Here is a 20,568-nt window from a genome sequence, read left to right on the forward strand (position 1 = left end):
ACGCCATATGATACGGTTGCACCCAAGACACTTTTATTCCCGCCCGTGCAGTTAATTCCTCTTCTTATCTTCGTAAGCGAAATTGATCTCGACTGTCAGTACCTGTAGCAGGTTAATAATAGTAGTCTGACTGATGCTTATTGTTGTGTCTTGCGCGTAGATGGGAAAACACTGAACCGCTCAACCACTGCGCGATTCCCGCCGCAGTGTTGTGTTCGCAATGGTTGAGCGTGGGAATGAAGGACCAACGACCTTCTCGACGTTCCATTACTCCTTTCCCCCCTCTCACTCCTGTCTGCACCGGCCAACCGTGTCTGGAGAGGGGAATGACTTCGAACCGCGCCGATAAGCAGCCACCAGCGCGCACCGCTCGAGTCGAGTTCTAATAAATAGTTCTTGTGTTCGTTTACGGCTGGTTTCTTCAAGGCAACCGCGGATATAACACTTATATGAAAAGCGCTGCGGTCAGAGCCACACTTTGATCAAGCCTCGGCCGTGATCGTCTGGCTGCGGCGTGGGGACTTTTCAGGCTTATAATGAGACACTGAAACTGTTCCGAAAGGTTAGCCTGCAACATACACATTACTCCTGCGTAGTGACCGATAAAGCAACGCCGTTTTAACAGGTGGTGCTTACCAGAATCGCAGTGCGCTTGGGCTGTTTGCCCAGCTTGTGTACTCGCCTGTCCTAGCCATAGCTTTAACCACCCTTTATCCTTCGGGGCACTTAGCATTAACCATCGTGGCATTTAAATGGAAGGTTGAATGTATAGCTAAGCATCTGAGGCTATACACAGCAAACACGCAAATGTTGTGGTGGTTGTTGTCCAAGCGTCTAGAAACAGCACTCTTTGCACATTATTTTAAAACAGCGCTAGAACATAGATAGATAGAAAGAGACTGACACACAATGCGCTGATATATCTCTCTGTGTTCTAGCGCTCTTTTAAAATAATGTTCAACCGACTTGCACAATAAGCCACTCTGTTTGCACATACCACACAGCTTTCGCAGACTTTGAACCAGTATTCATCAAGAGCTAGTCGAAGATCTTCTTTTTTTTTCAGAAGGTCAGCTTTTGAAAACGATTAACTAGATTGCTCAGTTTTTTCGCACACAACTGTTGCTTCAGCATGCTTCCACCGGCACTCATACAGTTGGTGCTTTGCCTTGCGGAGCGCCAATTAAAGTTAGCGCAATTCCTAATTGCGCAACGTATTGTAGGTGCCCCTATATAGGCGCATGAGGTTAAGAAGTTCGCAGGGGTCAAGTGGATGCGGCTCGCACAGGACCGGGTAAATTGGAGGAATATGGGAAAGGCCTTCGCCCTGCAGTGGGTATAGTCAGGCTGAGGATGATGATGGTGATCCGAACTTTGCTTCTCTTAAAAAAAAAAAAAAAAAAAAAAAAAAAAAAAAAAAAAACAGAGAAACACACACGGGAGGTTGTCATGCCAGCTGGTAACCTTTCTCTAGCATTTCAAGCTGTGATGCACAGGCCTCACCGCCATTACCTACATCGACTCTGGCTGCATCATCAGAGTCGTCGTTTGCCGGACTGCTCGGGCGGGAGTTATCGGAAGCATAAACTGCAATGCTGGCATCTGATGCAATATGACGTCGCTTTGGAGATGGCCAAGAACATGGTTTAGTTTTGATCAAATACTGCGGAAGCCTTTCAAATATTCTCGGAACAGCATCAGGCTTCAGCTTGGGTTGGCCACGTTGCAGAGACACAACCTCACTGTTCACTACAAACTCATAATACAGTCAAAACCCGCAATAACGAAATCACCGGGGACAGCAAAAAAATTCGCTTTCGCAAGAATTTCGTTGCCGCGAAAATGAGACAGAAAAGATAGAAAACAGCCCGCAAAAAGAAAATTTATTGCCAAAAGTCAGTCAGCTTAGTTTGCCGAGCCTTACAGCAACTTCATGGTTCTATTCTCACACTGCAAGAAGTGATCCATTGCCACGTCGTCGTCGTGTGCGCCTAAGAACGACCGGATCGTGTCAAAGGCATCCAACACATTCCTCGGGTTTACCGTCTCTCCATGTTGTGGACCTTGGTCCTCGGTGTCGTCAGTTTCGCACACGCTGCTGATGATAGCCTCATCGGTCATTTCTTCATGGACAACTACGTCGTCATCAGCGCGAACGAAATTATCGACACTGAGGCCATCTGGAACAACATAGGTGTCGACAGCACAAAGTGCACCCCATGCGTTGGCCGCCTTGTCAACAAGGCAAACACCGCCTTGTCAACGTCCGGGAACACCGCAGCCGTCACTGTTTTATGCTGTGCTCGAGCACCATTCTCAAGCGCACCGAGAATGGCTGGCTTGCTTTTCAAAATTGTCGACAGTGAGCTGCACGCAATCCCGTACTCGTCGGCGATATCCATTTTTTTCCTGCCTTTTTCTGCTTTAGCAATGATGGCAGCCTTCTCTTGCAGAGACAAAAATCTTCGTTTTTTGGCTGGCGGAGACATCTCAAACGCAAACGTGCGGGCTGCTGCTCATACACACCGCCACCACACACAACGAACACATGTGCACCGCTCGCAGGCCTAAAAGTGCAGCGCTGATGATCTAGTGTCGCCCCCTGATGGTGTCGCTGCGAGGCTACCTTCCCTGAACATAGCCTCCGAGATAAACAACCACGCGGAACCGATCACAGAGGACACGCGCTGCGCCGGTATGGTGGCTAGCACCGGCTCAAGGTGGCTAAAGTTTTTAAAGTTGTTCCGGCTGCAAGGTTGCCAGGCGCCAATGCTCTCGCTGTAGCCACGCAAGCGCGCTATTGCAGTTTGCTCAATTTGAGTGCTTTTTTGACGCTGTTATTCATAATATGGGAGATAGTATGCGGACCGACGCTGCAGCAAATTTCGTTATCGTGGGATTGCGGTACAAAAATGTTTCCTTGCCGAGAGATACGAAATACATTGGCCCCTATGGGCATTTGCCGGGATCTCGGAAATATTTCGTTGCGGCGAGAATTTCGTATTCTTGAGATTTCGCTATCGCGGGTTTCGACTGTACCAGATAATGTCTATGGTATCGATAAGCTTCTCGCAAACATGCACAATTGGGGAACCAAATGAGAAGCCAGCAACTTCTCTTCTGGGAATGGCACATATCCACTTCTGTCGCAGTTCGGTGCCGGATGGGAAACGAAAAGGAGGCACCTTTTCGTCGCTACTCCTGAAGCTGGAGCGGCAGCCCGTCACGCAGCAAAATGACGGTATCATTCACACAACATATGCATTCACATATTTCAGCACCGCTATTTTTAACACGCCACGTCAAGAAAACACTGCCCGCTCACGCCAAAAATCAACGGCCACCGCCTCTGCCGCCGGAAAAAACATGCACCTTAATCGATGCCAGCACCCTCTTTTGGCAGCGTACTAAGCTCTCCCACAGAGCGACGAAGTTTCATGACCATAGCGGTACTGAAGGACTTTGGTCGCACCAAGAGTCGCCTTACCACAAGTTCGGGGTTGGCATTTAAGTGGTTTCTTTCTACAGATGCCCAGTTAAATGAAACAGCTTGCCATTTGTTATGTTCTTATGTCTAATGTGTATGTTGCTAAATTCACTTCTGCGCTGACCATGAGACAACCTCTGTCTGGTGCAAGCCCACACCTGTAGCAAGTGACGAAGTGGGCATAGGCCACGGCAATCCAGTTCTGGTGGCCCTTGACCATGAAGACACGCATGTTGTCCGGCCAGCCTGACACACCTGTCGACAAGAGAGACAATGGTCTCACACTGCTCATCTTTGCTGAATCGAACTTAATGGGAGTCCACTACACATGAGGAAAGTCAGTGTGTCCAAATCAAAGTCAAGGGTAAAGTTACAGAAAAGAACATGCACTGCTGAATCGCAAAGTATTGCTAAAGTGTCCTGGTAAAGCTTCACTAAATTTGTTAAAGCATTTTATACCAATAAGAGAGGAGGAGGTCATATTAGTAATGGCTTCTACATAAGAACGGGTTCTCTGTAAACACAAGACCTGTTCTTTTATCAGCAGCCGTGCATGAGTAGACATGCAGGTATAAAAACAAACTTTGCCATCTAAAAAGCCTGTTGAAAATCGGTGCTTGTGACTTGTCCGTCCTCTAACTTCTCATGAGCATCTTCAGTTCCTGCACCAGTATTGCTCACTAACGTAGTGGAGAATACCAGAAAATTACCATCCTTGAGAATAATCTTAGTAACTCTTGGAAGAAGGCAGCAGAGCAGGTAACAACACACAGCATAAGACTATTATAATCTAAGATAAGTATTTTGGAAATCTGCCATTTCTCATCCAAATTTTGTCATCCAAAGGACATGCCATGGATATCACTACTGCACTTGGCTGTTTTGATTATACTGGCATGTGTAATGGAAGTTGGTGGTTGGCTGGGTAAAGACCAAAAAGCACTGCTCACCCTGAGACAGGCCGATGCTAGCCCAGCCACTGTCATCGCGGATTCGTCGTCCAAAGTCAGCGGAGGAGTTGCGTGAGTGCTGCTGCCGCAGATCAAGAGAAGAGGCGCGTGAGTGGCCGCGAACGCCCCCTGCACGCAAATCGGACGAGCTGCGCGACAGCTGGGGTGCGGTGGGGACACCACCTGCAGCCTGGCGGGCGTCCAGCGATGGGTTACGCGAGTGGCTGCAGGACGATGGGGGTGGTCGGGAGCCAGTCGCTGCTGCTTCGGGCATCACACGAAACACTGAGCCTGGTCGCACGTCTGTGGCAGGGAAAAGAAACACTGAGAAACTGGTCCTCCTGGCTATCTGTGGCAGCTTATCATGACAGGTCTGCACTGTAGAGACATAAAAACGTGCCTGTCAGTATAAACCATACACAAAGGATAGTAGTCATGCTCCTTTATATTAAAAAATTATGGAAGACACTTCAGCTCCACCTTTAAGGACATGAAGTGACAGTGTAGGAGACCACCTGACACATAAAACCCTTGGTTAACAAAGCTGTATCATGCCTGATTCAGCATCCAAGAGCACCGAAAGGTTTATTCTTATTCCACCTTACCACCTCAAACGAGCAACCGGAGTTGGCAGCTCTTACCAACTTTCTGATATCATGCAGTCTCATTCAACCCATCGAACCAGTGCCACGCTCGTCATTTTTCGCTCACAATGTTGACGGCGGATTTTCTGCGTAATGTACCCTTTGACGGTACAGCATTAAAAACATTCTGTCAAGCCCACTTAGAAATCACTTACAATGCTCGCCTAATAGAGACAAAGAATGACACCTGATAGTACCTTGCCTATAGTTCCTCTAACCTGGGTCAAGACATAAGGCAGGAAAACATCTCTGTCACAATGTGAAAAGCTTCAGACAAGCACATGGCCTTGAAACAATGTAAAACAACTCATTAATTCCAGTACCGATTGGTTCTGCCATCAATGAGTCAGACTGCAGGCTGCCTACGCAACTTACACTGCTGGTCACTTACAGACCTGTTGATGGGAGACTGCCAAATGTACAAACTTCTACAGTAGGGATTGCTAAACTGGGTTGCGAGGACTGCTTCTTGCAGGTGCATGAGGAACAGACACAGTGTACGGCTTGTTAGAACTGACTCTCACTAGTACTACTCGTCACTGAATTGCTCAGCAACTTTGCTGGTCATACCAATGGGCCAGGCCAGGTGTCAGCAGCAGGAACATTGCACCCGACACAATTTTGAATTCCCACCCACTGCGATCACCATCAGCCTGTACTTGCATTTTCTGTTCATCAACAGATGGCACCATAAAGCAGTGGGTTGTCAAAGAAAGCATCTATGATGATTCTAGGGGAACCTCATTGATGTTTGAGGATAGGGTAGGCATATTGTGGGCTAAGACAAGTATCAAGACATGGCTGTCTTATGCAGTGAGGAGGAGTAAATGTCTGAATACTTCACACTTTTTTTGTAACAGGCTTCACCCACCCTATAGTTGAATAAAACAGGATTGATTTATTCAAGGCATTGGAGTTTGCGGGTTTAAGCATCAGTGGATTCCAAGGGAAGGAAAGCGTAGCAGGGGACGGCAGAAAGGTGGGCGGATGAGGTTAAGAAGTTTGCAGGGGTCAAGTGGATGCAGCTAGCACAGAAGCGGGTTAAGTGGAGAACTATGGGAGAGGCCTTCGCCCTGCAGTGGGTATAGTCAGGCTGATGATGATGATGATGATGATGATGAAAGAAAACGACTTTGAGCATGTAGAAATAACCAAATGGACGCTGTCAGATTGGTGGCTAAGTTCGAGGCAAGAGTAGAAAAAAAATATCTATAAGAACCAGTCGTGGTTAAGTGGCGTGCACAGCTGCAGCCCGATTCCCTGCCAAGCTAGCCAAGCCAAGGCAAGAGAAAATTTATAGAGCTATAAGCTTGGCCCACTTGGGGTTTTTCTCCATGCTATTCAAAGACACTGGCAGCGTTGCTGACGGTGAGACAATGTGCACTGAAAAGCCATTATCTGCAGAAACAGAAAAAAAAACAAAAGATTGTGGACAGGACCCCTGCACAGCATCCAGCAACGATAGTGGGGAGAAAGAAGCACGGAATATCAGAATATCAGAAGCACAAAAGCAAGACTATCACGGGCTTTCTAAAAGACTGGCATTCCCCTCAGCCAGCCAGTGACAGTCTTGCTTGTATGCTTCTATCTTCACCTCACTGGCTGCTGTACGTGTGGTCCATCTGCCTGTGTAATTGCTAGCTCAGCCTTGTCATCCACACCTCCTTATATCTCTCGTCCTTCATCTTGGTGATTTACCTCACTCTTCAAACATGTACCTAGATTTAGACTCTGTTCCTGAAGTCTAAAAACCTGGCAATCTTCCTCCCAAGGAAAAACAGTTTGTGAGTCGGGGAGATGCTCACCAACTATGCCTGGCATCCCAGGCAGACATGGAGGGTCCACCACAAAGGGGGGCCTGGGTGCACCCAGCTCCGGAGGGCGCCTCTCCGATCCCCCTGCGGGAGTGGGCAGGAGTCCCGAAGACGGCAGGCTCCGGGCACCGCTGGACACCTCGTACGGTGGCACCGCTGTGTTCACATACAACGCGAGGATGGCTAGGAAGCCCAGTCCTTCAATGCATGCACACAACAAATTCCTGGCATTCACCCCTTTTCTCCTTGGCTGCAGCTATTTACTCTGCCTATCTCTCTCCTTTCCCCCTCCACGTGCACAAAGATGCTATTCCTCACTTAGCTTTTCAGTCTTGAGTCCTTCAGTGTTTCGTTGCAGTGCATTGCTCCTTTTTTGGTGTATGCGCATTACCCCGCTATTTATTCCACAGCTTTTCATATGTATGCCCTATCCTAAGAAATGGCTCCCTGGCAATGAGGGTACTTGAGTTAAGGCATGTCCCATAACAATGCAAGTTTTCAAGATCACTAAGCATTTTTTTCCTTTTACATTGTGCCTACATGTATCAGGTTGTTCTTCCATTACCAAAAGCCATACATATCTCAGAACAAAGTGCACACATATGCAACATGCATTTCAAGCTAAATATATTCTGTAAAGACCATAAAAATGCACAGACCTGGAAATACAGGATGTGAGCGCAGCCAACAGAAACAGAAGCCAGACAAAACTTCCAAACAATCTTCGCACTTCCCAGTTATAGGAAATGCAACATTGTTACAAGCGCTACAGAGCAGGACAAGAGTTTTAGACAAGACACGAGCGCAGTCTAAACTTGTGTGCAGTTCTGTGGCTACATGTATTAGCGCTGTTATATTAGAATCAGAATGAACCACCTTGCCCAGAAGGAAGCCGTAATTAAGCACTGTTTCACTGTGAAAACTGCAAACCGCAGTCGTCAATGCCCCTTGCCGCATACAGTGACAGAGAGTGCTCAGTTTGTAAATGTAGTGTTGGGTCTTCAACAGTGCAATCTTTCTATGTACTGCACAAACATGTGCTGCACGCATATTACGCTCCCCTTAGAGGAGACACACTCACTGGCCATGGGCAGGTAGCCGTGGAAGAGGACATCGCCACACGATGACTGGTGCAGGTCCTCGCATAAGATGAGCCGTTTCACTGAAAATTCCACACAGACAGGCATCAGGTATGCCATGCCACAAAAGAGAGGCACAAAAGAAAAAAAGAAAAGATGCATGTGACAAACACTTTCAATGTGAAACCGGCTCAGCCATTCGGTGTGTTGTCAAATTGGCAGGCGCTGCCAACTAGGGCTTGGCCACTAATATGGAAGGATAAGATGAGAATCCAGCTTTCAACGAACCTTGGATTCCACATTAGACAAGCTGCCCCTAGGACACACACTGCGCTCTTCCTCCCAAGCATGCATCTGGCAGCTGGTATGGCAATGACTGGATGGTGGTTTCTGCGCCACCATCTGTCGGGCTAAGGTGGCAAAATTTCAGAAAAAGTTTGATTTTTTGTTTTTCTGTAATTTAAAATCCCCATTCCATCCTTAATATAGTTCAGCCTTTTATTTACGCCCACAGGATGTTTTTACCCTGAAATCAACATTTTTTAAAAACTAGGCAGCACCTAGCCATGCCTCCTTTGACACCTGCTTGGGACTTCCGCCTCTCCCAATCTGAAAATGAAAGCTTTTATCGCCTAGTTTTTTCACGTTTAGCGAGGTGGATGTCACTTACCTGAAAACAGTGAAAAGCTAGCTAACATATTTACTTAGCCTAAAAAAAACTTCAGATGCAGCCGCATTACTTGCAATGCGCTTCAGTTGCTAGTGCTTCAGCCGGTTTTCATGGGCAACTGACACTGTATTTATTTTGACGCTAGATACTTATCGCTCATTCAATGACGAAGACAAAGAAGTGGTTTGGAAAATGATGCTTCAACGGTAACTAGCATAATTTGAACAGCAATGACACCAAATCTCTGGAACACAATCCAGCTGCAGATGCCACGGTCACTGCGCATGTCTACGTCGAAACTTTCACGCACGGAGGAATGCTTGGAGACCATAAAGCAAGTGTTAGTGACTGTGGCTATGGCCTCATTGACACTGACATTCTCTCGTGTGCTGTCGCCGAAAGCTGTGAGTACAAAGAATGCGGTGCATAGTTGCAGCTGGTTGAAGATGCTGCCTGAGAAGTTGTTGCTTGCATGTTCTCCCTGAAGTCTGTATAATGCTTCTCAACGCACCGATTCAAGACATCCAAATAAATAACATTGAGGAACATCGCTTGGGCTGACCTTTGAGATCATTCGGAGTTTCTGCTGGACGGCTCAGAGTCGAGTGGTTATGCGAAGCAGACCAGCAGTGAATATGCTTTGTAGAGAAGACTATATGAATGGTTACTAAGGAGGCCCAGAGAGCAAGGCAGCTAGCATAGAAAAGTATTGATAATGGAGGTGACTACCTTGTTGGTAGCTATTGAAAAAATGCATCAGTATGCATATCTAGAGTTCCATACTGTAATAGAGCTCTTTCTTCCACTTCAAAGGCAATTGCCTCAAAACATGAAATTTTGCTGCATTTGACCCTTATTTTAGGAACTACAAGAGTTATAGAGATAAAATTTTAGAAGTATTAAGGGAACACTACACAGAGGCTCCAGAACTAGAATTATGAACACTAATGCAGAGAAGTTTGGTTTAAAAAACATTTACTGCAGATTTTGGCTTCAAAATTTGGTATGCCTAAAAAACAAAAAATCCAATATTCGGAAAACAATAATCCTAGTTCAGTATCACTACCTGGTTATAATGACACCAAAATGATAATTCTAACCACAGCAGATCATGAGAAAAAGGGGGCACAAACTGTGGAAAACCAGTTTCCTCCCCCTTCGCTGCGACCGACCACCACCACCCCAACGAGCTTCATGGCAGCGCCGGCTGGGAGAGGAGGTAAATACCTCCCCTTGGGGGAAGGAGAATCAACAATGGATGCGCCACCAAGACGTCTACGCGGTTTCCAGCGAGAAGACGAGATGAAGCTTCCGGATCCAGCCGGCAACGAGAGCGGTCGTCTCCCGCCGCCTCTCCCGGCAAATGCCGGGGGATAGCGGGCACGGAGTACGCTGTGCACACGGGAGGACCCGTCGTGCACGACCGCCCATCTTCTGGTTCCAACGGCGAAGCGACCGGTAAATACCGCACGGTCTCGCCGCCTTCCGCGGCAAACGCCATGGTATGGCTTTGTCCGAAGAATGCGGCGCGCACGGGAGATCCCGGCCGCCATATTCACGGCGCGTTCAAATGTCCGCCGCCGAAATCGCACCCCCATTCCCCTGCCGGTGAGTCAAAAGCCCTTCTTACGTAGCCTTGCCCTTCCAAGGAAAACCTTGTTGATGTATAGCTAGCCAGCATGCTCTGTATTATTTGCAAGTGCAATAAATAGCATTCGAGTATTAACTATGTGTCGTCCCCGTCCTTTGTCCCCTTTGTTCCCCTCCGCGGGTCGCTAGCGAGGACGCTGCACCTGCGGAGTAGGAGCGGGGCGGAAGACCGTCCCCCTCAAACCCCCACAAAGCATAGGCTAAAATGCATGGGAAGAATAGGGCCAACCCTGTACCCTTAAACATTCTTATTTTTGGGTTTTTTTACGCTGAACGTGTACGCAACAACAGCAGTGTTGTGTTTAATCATACAAACTCGCGTGACGAGCTGAGAGTGAATTCAGTCTGCTTTGAAATTGATAGCGAGCCTGGTCCTTCGCAGCAGTTCTCAGAGACTGAGCAACACTGTGCGAAGCAGCATCGACAAAAGCAGGTCAGAAGACAACACCATCCACCAAGACAAACTATGCCAAACTTGTGCTGTCACGCACTGCACAAGATTTAGTCGCAATGAACCTCAGCAACTTTATTTGCTTGTACTTGTATTTTCAATATCCTTTCAGGATCAAATATTGTTACGAGGTGGCAAGCCGATAAAAACAGAACAGAGAGAGGATGGCCAATGATTGTGGGATGATTTAATGAATTGTGGTGAGCCTAACGAGAGTGCTTCTGCCGATGCCACTGCCCACTTCTTCCTCATCCGTAAAAATATATACATGTTTCTCTCCCACCCTGCTAAAATGGAAAGATTGCTTACTGCAAGCGGGTTGCAGTACCTACAAACAGAACCAAGAAGCAAGGTCTGTTTAGCAACACTGCAACCGGGATGAAGAATCAAGAGCCCTGGCACACAAAAACAGATTTCATCCACAGTTTATGATACTCCTCTAGCCTTGCACGTTTTTCTCTAGTCCAGACCACCAGAAACATTAGCCTTGCCTCTGTGATGCACAGCTACCAAGGGTATGATGCGACAACATCAACGGCTCCCTGTTTGTGTACATGCTTTGCCTGAAATTCTGTAGCAGGATAAGACTAGTAAGGAGTGAAAAGGAAGCACTTAATGTAACAAAGCTCAGATGCAAACACCTCTTCCCCCCACCCCCAAGTTGCACTGAGCCTAGCCTAATCTGCCATATGTTTCATATCCTTGATGGGGGATGCCTGTTCTCTGACACAGCCCAGACGTCCTTTCTGACTGGTGCTCATTCCAAAAGGGTGCACTCCTTTTAGAGCAGCCACCTCAGTAAGTTTCTTTAACTTTCCCAAATAAGCATGGAAGACTCGCAAGCTTTGCCTTTAAGGACTAACAAGCGACACAGTGGCTTAGCCTACTCGTTGGGTCACAACTGTAGTGGACTCTGAGGATGGCTGGAAAAAAAGAGCAGCTCTCTTCATGTGCTTTCATGTGCCTTCTTTGTCCCTTTCTCTTTTGTGCAGTCATCAGAATCCGTCACAGGGACTAGCAGCACTGTGGCGACATGGTGATGACAAGCTGAGCAGGAGACAGAGTACAGGCCACTGTAAGATTCTAAACTGGCTCTTCACTTGCACCCACTACACAAGGAGAGCGCCCAGTGGTGGTGACTAGACACACAACGGGCAGTCCCCATGATCACTCTAAACAGGTCACCGGTAGAGCAAGGCTTGGAAAATTCTGAGTAACGAGTATTCAAACGTGGCCAAAACACTAAAGAACATACTTCAGCTTATCAGTTTTTTTTAACTGTAGTGTAGAAAGAATGTGAAGGTTTCAAGGTTTTGCTATGTGTGAGAGCACGCACCAATCACCCATAAATTTCTACGAACCAAAGGTGCAACTGAAGCGTGCTGCATATTTATGGTCATAGCTGCTCGTCTTCTTCAGAGGTTCAAAACCTGCATGCAGTCGTGGACCTCCACAAACATCTGTTTACAGCATCTTAGTGGGCCCATGTCACGTGCTAAGCGGCCTGACAAGACTAGGACATGTGCACGCCGCACCAAGCTGATGACTAAATCCGTGTTTCTGATGCACTCCCCCATTCTGTTTAATGGCGCTGTCCTGTTGGTTTTTAACTGTCATAAGTATCTTGGCCTACATATTACTAGCAATCTTTCATGGAACATGAACGTTGAATATGTCACTAATAATGCTAACTGTAATAATGCTAACTGTATATAGCCTAACTGTACATTAGGCTATCTGAAGTGCAACTTTGCATCAACAGCTGCCTCACTAAAACATTACATTATACGGGACAGTTGTCTGTCCAAGTTGGAGTATGCTTGTGCCATATGGCAACCTGCTCATACTAATCTTATCAATTATCTTGAAAGCACTAAGAACTGCGCCACCCATTTTCTTTTTCTGTAATTATTTACATCATTCTAGGATAATACAGTAGAAAGTCGAGTTAGTTGGTCAGACGACATGATGCACCATGCAGCAGAGTAGGTGACAACACATACGTGAGGCGTGCGCGCGCACGCACACACACACACACACACACAGACACACACACACATAAACAAGGACAATGCTGCACTGACAACTGATTAATTGTATATCAACACCTCTTCCTTCTCCACTCCTAAGCACACACACCATTTCATCTTGACGGTCTTCCCAGTGATCTTAAAGGTCTTTCTCTTCCTTCGATAGGAAAACAGAAGACATGCTGATGCAATCATCACCAGCTAAGGATTTCGCCCAGGCTTCCAAGATATCTCTCGTTAATCTGCCCTTGTTTTTCTTCAAAACTGCTACTTTTTTAAGTTCTTCTGGAGATATTTCTTTTTCACATAAAGTGCAGTCTTTGCAGTGTAACGCAAGGTTAGTCCGGGACTTATCCAAAATTGCAGAGGCATGTTCTCTTATCCTATCATTTATGCATCTCCCGGTCTGGCCGATGCAATTCAATGTAAAGATGAAGTGGTGCGTGTGCTTAGAAGTGGAGAAGGAAGAGGTGTTGGTGTCCAATTAATCAGTTGTCAGTGCAGTATCATCCTTGTTTATGTGCGTGCGTGTGTTTGCGTACCTCTCCTATGTCACTTACTCTGCTGCGTGGTGCATCATATCATTCTAGGCAGGGTGTTGAACCGGAATTTTTTAGGGTTTGGTTCGGGTTCAGTTTCGGCTTCGGAGACACATTCCGTTCCAGTTCAAATCGGTTCGACCCTGCCTGAACCGGTTCAAGTGGGTATGGGTTCGGTAAAAAATTCGGATGTTTTTTTTAATTTTTGAATACCGAGCTTTCTTTCTTATTAAACTATATAATAAAAGCTAAAACTTTATATAGTAGTCAGCCTATAGTGTTTGTCATCAGGTGTTAAGGACTCCACTGGCTGTACAGACCGCGGTAGAATGTTTATAATGACTGACCGACGATTAGAGCAGGACGGGAGAAAAATAATATTTTAATTCACATATAATCAATTAAAGTTGTCCCACGCTAAAAAAAGTTAAATGAAAATAATGTTTCTTGCCGAACTTTTCAGATACACAAAATTTCACAAGAATTTTTATTTTGGAGCGAAACCTCTACTACTACATGCACAACAATGTTTCGCCGTGCTCCCGCTAAATGACTTTGAAATCAGATCAAGGTCGAACCAAGCTCACACCCCAAGACTAACGATTTATATACGATGTGTGATTACATATTGTAAAGCAGGCGAACGCCTTTGCATTTCACGCTTCTTAAATTCGTCCCTCTCCCTGCTTTTCAAGGTTTTCTTCCTGACCTCCCTCGTCACCGCGCAACCCGTATACCATGTTCCTCATTAGTTATGTTTTGTCTCAATAGCTCGCTTCTAGCTTTCAGTACCAGCTTTCTGGACTGTCTTAGGTATTCGCAAAAGTGATGGCATGAAAGTAATGGCATAAGTGATGGCATGGATGAAAGGCATTGTTTTAAGACGAAAGCCTTTCTTTGTTCATGGAACGAAATTCGATGCGAGAGAGTTGCGTGCAAGAGATCTGTTATATTTCGTGAGATTAAGCATAATGTATTTTGTGTAGCGTTGCTGCCATTTGCAATGCCACACTTGAACACGCACCAAAGCACGCCGCGTGGCAGGAGCGATGGCTTATCGTCCGTGCACTTGCCGGAGAAAGCGTGACAGATATTGAGCATTTCCTTTCCTGTAAACCAATTATAATTATATGTAGCACTGCAACGAATGCTGAAAAGAGGCAAAAGATGAGAGGCAAATGATAGGAAAGGAATGGTAGGTAGGCTTTTGCTATTCTCTTCTTAAGAGACATCTAAGAGACCCTCTAATTGTTTTAAGGCGGTCGAAAGCCTTTCTTGGCTACGTCGGCGGGGTCCTCTGTACAGAATGTGTCCGCAGCCGTTCTGTCGTCTTGAGAAGGGGTAGGATCAAACGTAAGGTTGTGATCGATAGAGGATGATGCGAGGATGCTGCAAATAAAATTATGTCAATAGGGTGATTAGTTTAACTAAATTATAGCCAAATTGTAAAAGAACAATCAATCAGAAGTCGAAATAGCCATATGCCTAATGTCGATGTCCAAGGCATGTGATGTCACGCCAACCGGAAGTGGATGTGTTTCTGATTTAATGAGCCAAATAGATGATTGGTCGTGATCAGAAGTGTGCAATGAGTGTCAAAGTCTCGCGTTGGCGAAATTTGTCCGTGAGATTTCGAGAGTGAGAAATACAGCGCCTTTCCTTTCCTGTAAACCATTTATAGAACATCCGTGAACCTTGATGCGTTTAATGGAACGCTTGTTGTGTTCGACAAGGGGTGGCAATGTACCGTGTGCATCAGCAACGCTCAGGCTTTAGTATTTCTCTACTGTAGGTTCTGCAGTCTTCTCGAAACTTTCTTTTTCGACGCCATAGTTGCATGAGCAGAAATGATAGTACACTGAATAGAGCTTGTGAATTAATCCACTTAAACTCAGTTCCTTGCTCCACCCAGTCTTCACATTTGAACACCGGAGCTCCACTCTTGGCATAGTATTAACTTGCCAAGGAAAATAAAACAAGCAGACATCGCTTAGGGACAAAAAGGAAGAGCAGATCGACAAAAGAAATTGATTCCTTCATATACAACTCAAGAACGGACCGGTAAATTGCTGCCCAAGGCGGCCTTCTCAGTATCAGCATTGGCTTATCATTCTGAAGTCTCATTCCACCATATCGCATCTGCTGGCATTTCTTCGCATACGGCTACTATGCACGTGCCATATGACTCATTGCAACGTTGTGGGAGAATATTAATATAAACTTATTCCCGAAATTTTTAACAGATTCGTAATTTCGTTTTTCAGTTGCACATGAAACATATTTATTTGCCTAAATATTTAGCTCAACTTATGAATTATATGCTATTGTTTCGCTGCCTGGGAAGGCTCTCGAATGGGGCAACTTTCTCCATAAGTCATTTGCGCTATTGCGCAGTGCAGCGGCCACCCGTGTTCTAAATGAAACGATAGCCCGACACCAGAGATTGGTGATATGCATGTGGCAAGGTATTTTTCTTCATTCTTGTCATCTTTTTGCAAGGGACGATTTTTCAATGTGGTTGTGGTGTTTGCGGTGTGCAATGCTGCTTTGGAAATAAGTGAGATGTTTTACAAGCAGCGATAAAAGAAAAATATAATAAGGGTAAGTTGGTAGCAAAAGTGGGTCACAAGAATACTGTGAACCGGTTCGAAACGAGTTCCTCCTTTTCGTTCCGGTTTGGGTTCAGTTCCAAGATGGCGGAAAAAAGTCGGGTTCGGTTTGGCTCCGGGCAAAAATTCAGGTTCGGTTCCGGTTCGACACCCTGATTCTAGGGTCATGTCCATGAAACCAATACTAGATCTGCCTGAACTTTTGCTAAGCCACAAGAACTCTTGCCTCTCTTTTCCATAAAATACACTACTTCAATCCTTTCCTGAAAGAAAATCTTTTCACCGCACCCAATTACATCTCATCTTGCATCGATCATCAACACAAAATTGAGGTGCCATTTTGTCGTATTAAATTGTGCCATTCCTCCTTTTTACCAAGAACAGCCATTGAATGGAACTGCCTTTCTGCATTCATAGTTTGCATTTGTGACACGACTAACTTTAGCATTGCCGTTCAAGGTGCCTTATACTTAATTCTTCATTAGCCTATTAACTTCATCACTCCTTTCTGTTGACCCTGTGTGCCTTGAAAGTATGCTAAATAAATAAATAAATGCCTCAAAACAGGCAGCACCAGCCACTGTACCCAAGAAGCACTCACCAAGGGGTGTGATTCCGTAGAACTCTGCCTCATGACGCAGAATGCTCATATCCAGGTTCCTGAAAGCCAATGGGAATCACCAAACATGCGGGACAGTGCAAGAGCGCAGCTACCAGCAGCAGAGCAGAGGCCAAGTACACTCATGGCAGACACAGGCAAATTAACAGGTACGAACTGTTCTCTGCCCCCATTAAATTTCATCTTCAAAGTCCAGTGCCTTTAGACCCGCAGCAGAGCTCACATTTATAAAGCATGAAATGCACCATCACTGGCAGGTCGCATTCACTTCCTGTTTGCGTGCAGCACACTCAAACCAAAAAATGCATTAAGTGCACAAGAAACTGCGGAAACCCCGAGTAAGTGCACACCACCAAAAGTGTGGCGAAAAATATAAGATGCTCTAAGCCTATATACACATCAATACAATCAGACTTGCCCATGAACGGTAAATATTCCGCCAAAAATTTAAAAACTAATCGTGTCTATTTTCGAACACCAGTGCACTGCACCCTTGATTTTGTCATCTGCACAGCAAAGCGGACCACACTGGGTCGAACAGCAGACGCACCTCAGGTCAATGTCCTTGGTCCGCATGAAGTTCAGGATGACTGAGAAAAGCTTGGGATCCCGGTCTATGAAGATCTGCGGCAGAAGCAGGCATGCCTTTGTTCACTTTTAGAGTCAGTACAGCAGTCCGAGGAGGGGCAGAGCTGCTGGAATGTTTTCCTTTATTTTTAGACTAAATCCGATGCAAACGCACAGTCCCAATTGATTTTCTGCTACTTCAAATATGTAATGATATTCCTAATATGTCACTTTTCAAGATATTACATCTTTTTACATCCTTATATTACATCTTTTTACATCCTTGTTTGTAGAAACAATAGAAAATACTAATCAATAAACTATTATTAAATATTGCTAAGCAGTATAGTACAAGGAATGCAATATCAGCCATACTTTTCTGATTAGGACAATAGTAGTTATTTTACAACCTTTCAAGTTCTATATTGAACTGGAATTGTACCTAATGTTACAATAATCTATTCAAAATCAATAGTTATGAGTATGTTACATATCTTTCCTATATAAATACATGATTTAATAATCAAAAACGATTTCAGAATATCGAGCTCATAGTAACTGATTACTCAATTTTTGAAAAGACAATTGTAAACTGTAACAAACTGGTGAAGTGTGTAGTGGATAGCACAATGTGGAAACTGTCCTTGCTAGCCTGAGAGCCATGAGAGTGTGAACTTTGCAATGTCATACAATATATATGTGTATATTGAACTGGAATTGTTGTACCTAATGTTACAATAATCTATTCAATATCAATAGTTATGAGTATGTTACATATCTTTCCTGTATAAATACATGTTTTAATAATCAAAAACGATTCCAGAATATCGAGCTCATAGTAACTGATTACTCATTTTTTGCGAAGACAATTGTAAACTGTAACAAACTGCTGAAGTGTGTAGTGGATAGCACAATGTGGAAACCGTCCTTACTAGCCTGAGAGCCGTGAGAGTGTGAACTTTGCAATATGTCATACACTATATATGTGGATAATTTAATATAGTCAGACGCACTTATAACAATACCGGTTTTAACAATATATCAGATATAACAATAGGCACCTGCTGCACCGTGATGCTTGCCATGTGTTCTATGGCAAAATAAACCGCTTATTAAATGGCGTCACATTACATTATTGGTTATAACAATCAGATATGCTCATTGAAAGTCAATAAAGACACAGAAAAGCGGCGACCAGAAAAGTCCACGCGTACGCGGAGATGCCGATGTTGAAGCAGCAACAATAAAAAAAAAAAAGAAAACAGGACAGAGCGCATCAAGCCAATGTGCTGGTGGGGTACGTCGGGGAAGCTTGCATGCCGTGGAGACACGGGGGAAGACGGAGCGCTCCCTGACTGTGCCAGTAGACATAGGTGCAGTCTTAGGCAGGGCTGTCCACTCTCTCTAGTATTTTAAGTTGTATGTGGCAGGTTTGTGTCAGCAGTTGGAAGGATCGAGGCAGATCGAGGCTGGGTTATGCACTCGAACACCACGAGGAGGGTCAGGCGGTGGTGCGGAGGATACCGGCCCTCGTTTACGCAGATGATTTCGCGGTGGTGGCGAACTCCTCGGAGGAGTTTCAACAAATGCTGGACATGTGGCACAGGGTTGGCATAACTTAAGCTGCATTTGGTTGAGTATGACCATGGCTAGGGAATGGGCTCAGAACGTATGCAAACAGAATGGGCTTTACAGGGCGGCACCATCCTGCTGGTGGAAGCAGCGAAGTACCTTGCGGTGAGTTTCAGTGCTACGGCGGACTACCTAGCTCCACATGAGCGCGGGTTGAGGATCAAGGCAGCCCACAACAAAGGGATGTTGGTACGACAAGCCCTGTGGACATTCAGCAGATACGAGATGTTACGGGCTCTGTAGAAGATGGTGGCAATTCCGAGCCTGACCTACGCCAGTGCTGTGCTCTGTCTCTTGGTGGAGACAAGAGAATTTGTCGAGATTCACCAGAGGGAGGTGGACCGCATGGCACTCAGAGTGCCCAAACACACTCCTATCAAGAGCATTCAAGGGGACACGGGTTCCTCAACTTTCACGGCCCGGGAAGCAGTGACGAAAGTGGGTTTCCAAAATGGCCTCTTATGTCTCCCCGAGTCGAATGTGGCCTGTCGGACCCTTGTCCACACCATTTTTGCCGGTCAAACAACAAGATGGACGCGCCGGACGTGCACCCTTCGCAAAAGGTACCGACACCCGACAGTTTCAGTGGCTACGAAAACATTGGAGATCGGCTATAGAGCGAAACAGAAGACCCAGCTCCAGGTGCAGCAAGTCGAGACAGAGGAATGGTAGAAATCTGCCATGGGAAAATCGTCAATGGCCCTGCACCAAGCGGAAAAGGCCGCTACCCGAATGGAGCTGCAGTGTGACAACTCGCGCAGTAGTGGTTTGTTGGCAGAGGCAGGCTCGGGAGCTTTGCCTATGTGCAAGTGGAGGGCAAGATTCACGACTGGTCTCGTGACTTTGTGTGCTATCTGCGGAGTGGTGAAGGAGTCAACTGACCACATAGTACTGGAGTGTCCAGCTATCCTCCCGTCTGCCAGTATGGTGTCACTGCTCGTGGTGCTTGGTTTTAGGTTTGGAACGGAGAAGCAGTCTCAATGGACACAACTGAGGCAACAAAGAGACGTTTGGAGTTTTGGTGGTTGCGAACAGCAGTGAAATCCACTTCAAGGTGATCCTGACACAAATGCAGTGACCATGTTTACTGTTTTCTCCCTTTCTATACTCTTTAAGGCATATTGTAAGATCAGAATGTTCTTGGGTACGTGAGATATGGTTAGTGACCTGTCCTGGTACGTGTTCGCGAACGCGACGAACAATAGAGCCGACTTCAGCCACGAGTGATGTATTTCGCCCGATGCTACTTTCTGGAGGACGGAATGTACGACACTCGTTCCTAACTTTCTGTCGGACGCGGTGCGTAACAACCGAGTGTACAAATGTTTGCAACGCATCGCGTCTAAGTAACGCGCGGCGCATCTCAACAGACGATAGTTGTAAAACACTTCGCTCAAACGGTCGTCCGTTTGTACATCTACCCTTGGGGTGGTAGGTAATATGGATCCCAATTCCTTCCTCAAAGTATCAAATGGTAACACTCTAGTCGCAATCTGTGCGAAACTCAATAATGATCTCTTTCTACGCGTGATACCGAGGTTAGTACCTTCGTTGGAAGGAATTGTTATCGTAGCGTGCATGTCGTTGAAGTCGAAATTTCAGGCCACCACTGTGACGAATATGTCGATAGTGCATTGTTAAATTCGTCGACTTTATCCACCGGCAGTATGAACAGTATGAACGGCAGTATGAACACCGAAACGTACGAATCGCGTAGTGCGTAGTTAGTGATAGCTTTTCCCTTGGTGTTTCCGAGCGTTACAATCGATATTTGAGGCGACCACGGGATTACGCTAGCACTGCCTTGATTTTGCTCACTTTGCACCG

At 45.8% G+C, this 20,568-nt stretch overlaps 1 protein-coding gene across 2 annotated transcripts in view; it reads right to left on the reverse strand.

Moving 5' to 3' along the window:
* Positions 1-20,568, reverse strand: part of LOC146177848 (BTB/POZ domain-containing protein KCTD3) — a 178,325-nt gene that overhangs the window by 96,389 nt on the left and 61,368 nt on the right. For both annotated transcript variants that reach the window (XM_084580612.1, XM_084580613.1), the window contains 6 exons: positions 17,093-17,166; positions 16,525-16,583; positions 7,977-8,057; positions 6,887-7,051; positions 4,438-4,740; positions 3,646-3,742 (listed from right to left, as the gene is read on the reverse strand). In XM_084580612.1, the coding sequence (XP_084436738.1) occupies positions 3,646-3,742; positions 4,438-4,740; positions 6,887-7,051; positions 7,977-8,057; positions 16,525-16,583; positions 17,093-17,166 (779 nt within the window). The remainder of the gene's footprint in view (positions 1-3,645; positions 3,743-4,437; positions 4,741-6,886; positions 7,052-7,976; positions 8,058-16,524; positions 16,584-17,092; positions 17,167-20,568) is intronic.

This window comes from Amblyomma maculatum, chromosome 10 (assembly GCF_055883805.1).
Source record: "Amblyomma maculatum isolate TAMU_Amacu chromosome 10, ASM5588380v1, whole genome shotgun sequence".
Taxonomy (NCBI): domain Eukaryota; kingdom Metazoa; phylum Arthropoda; class Arachnida; order Ixodida; family Ixodidae; genus Amblyomma; species Amblyomma maculatum.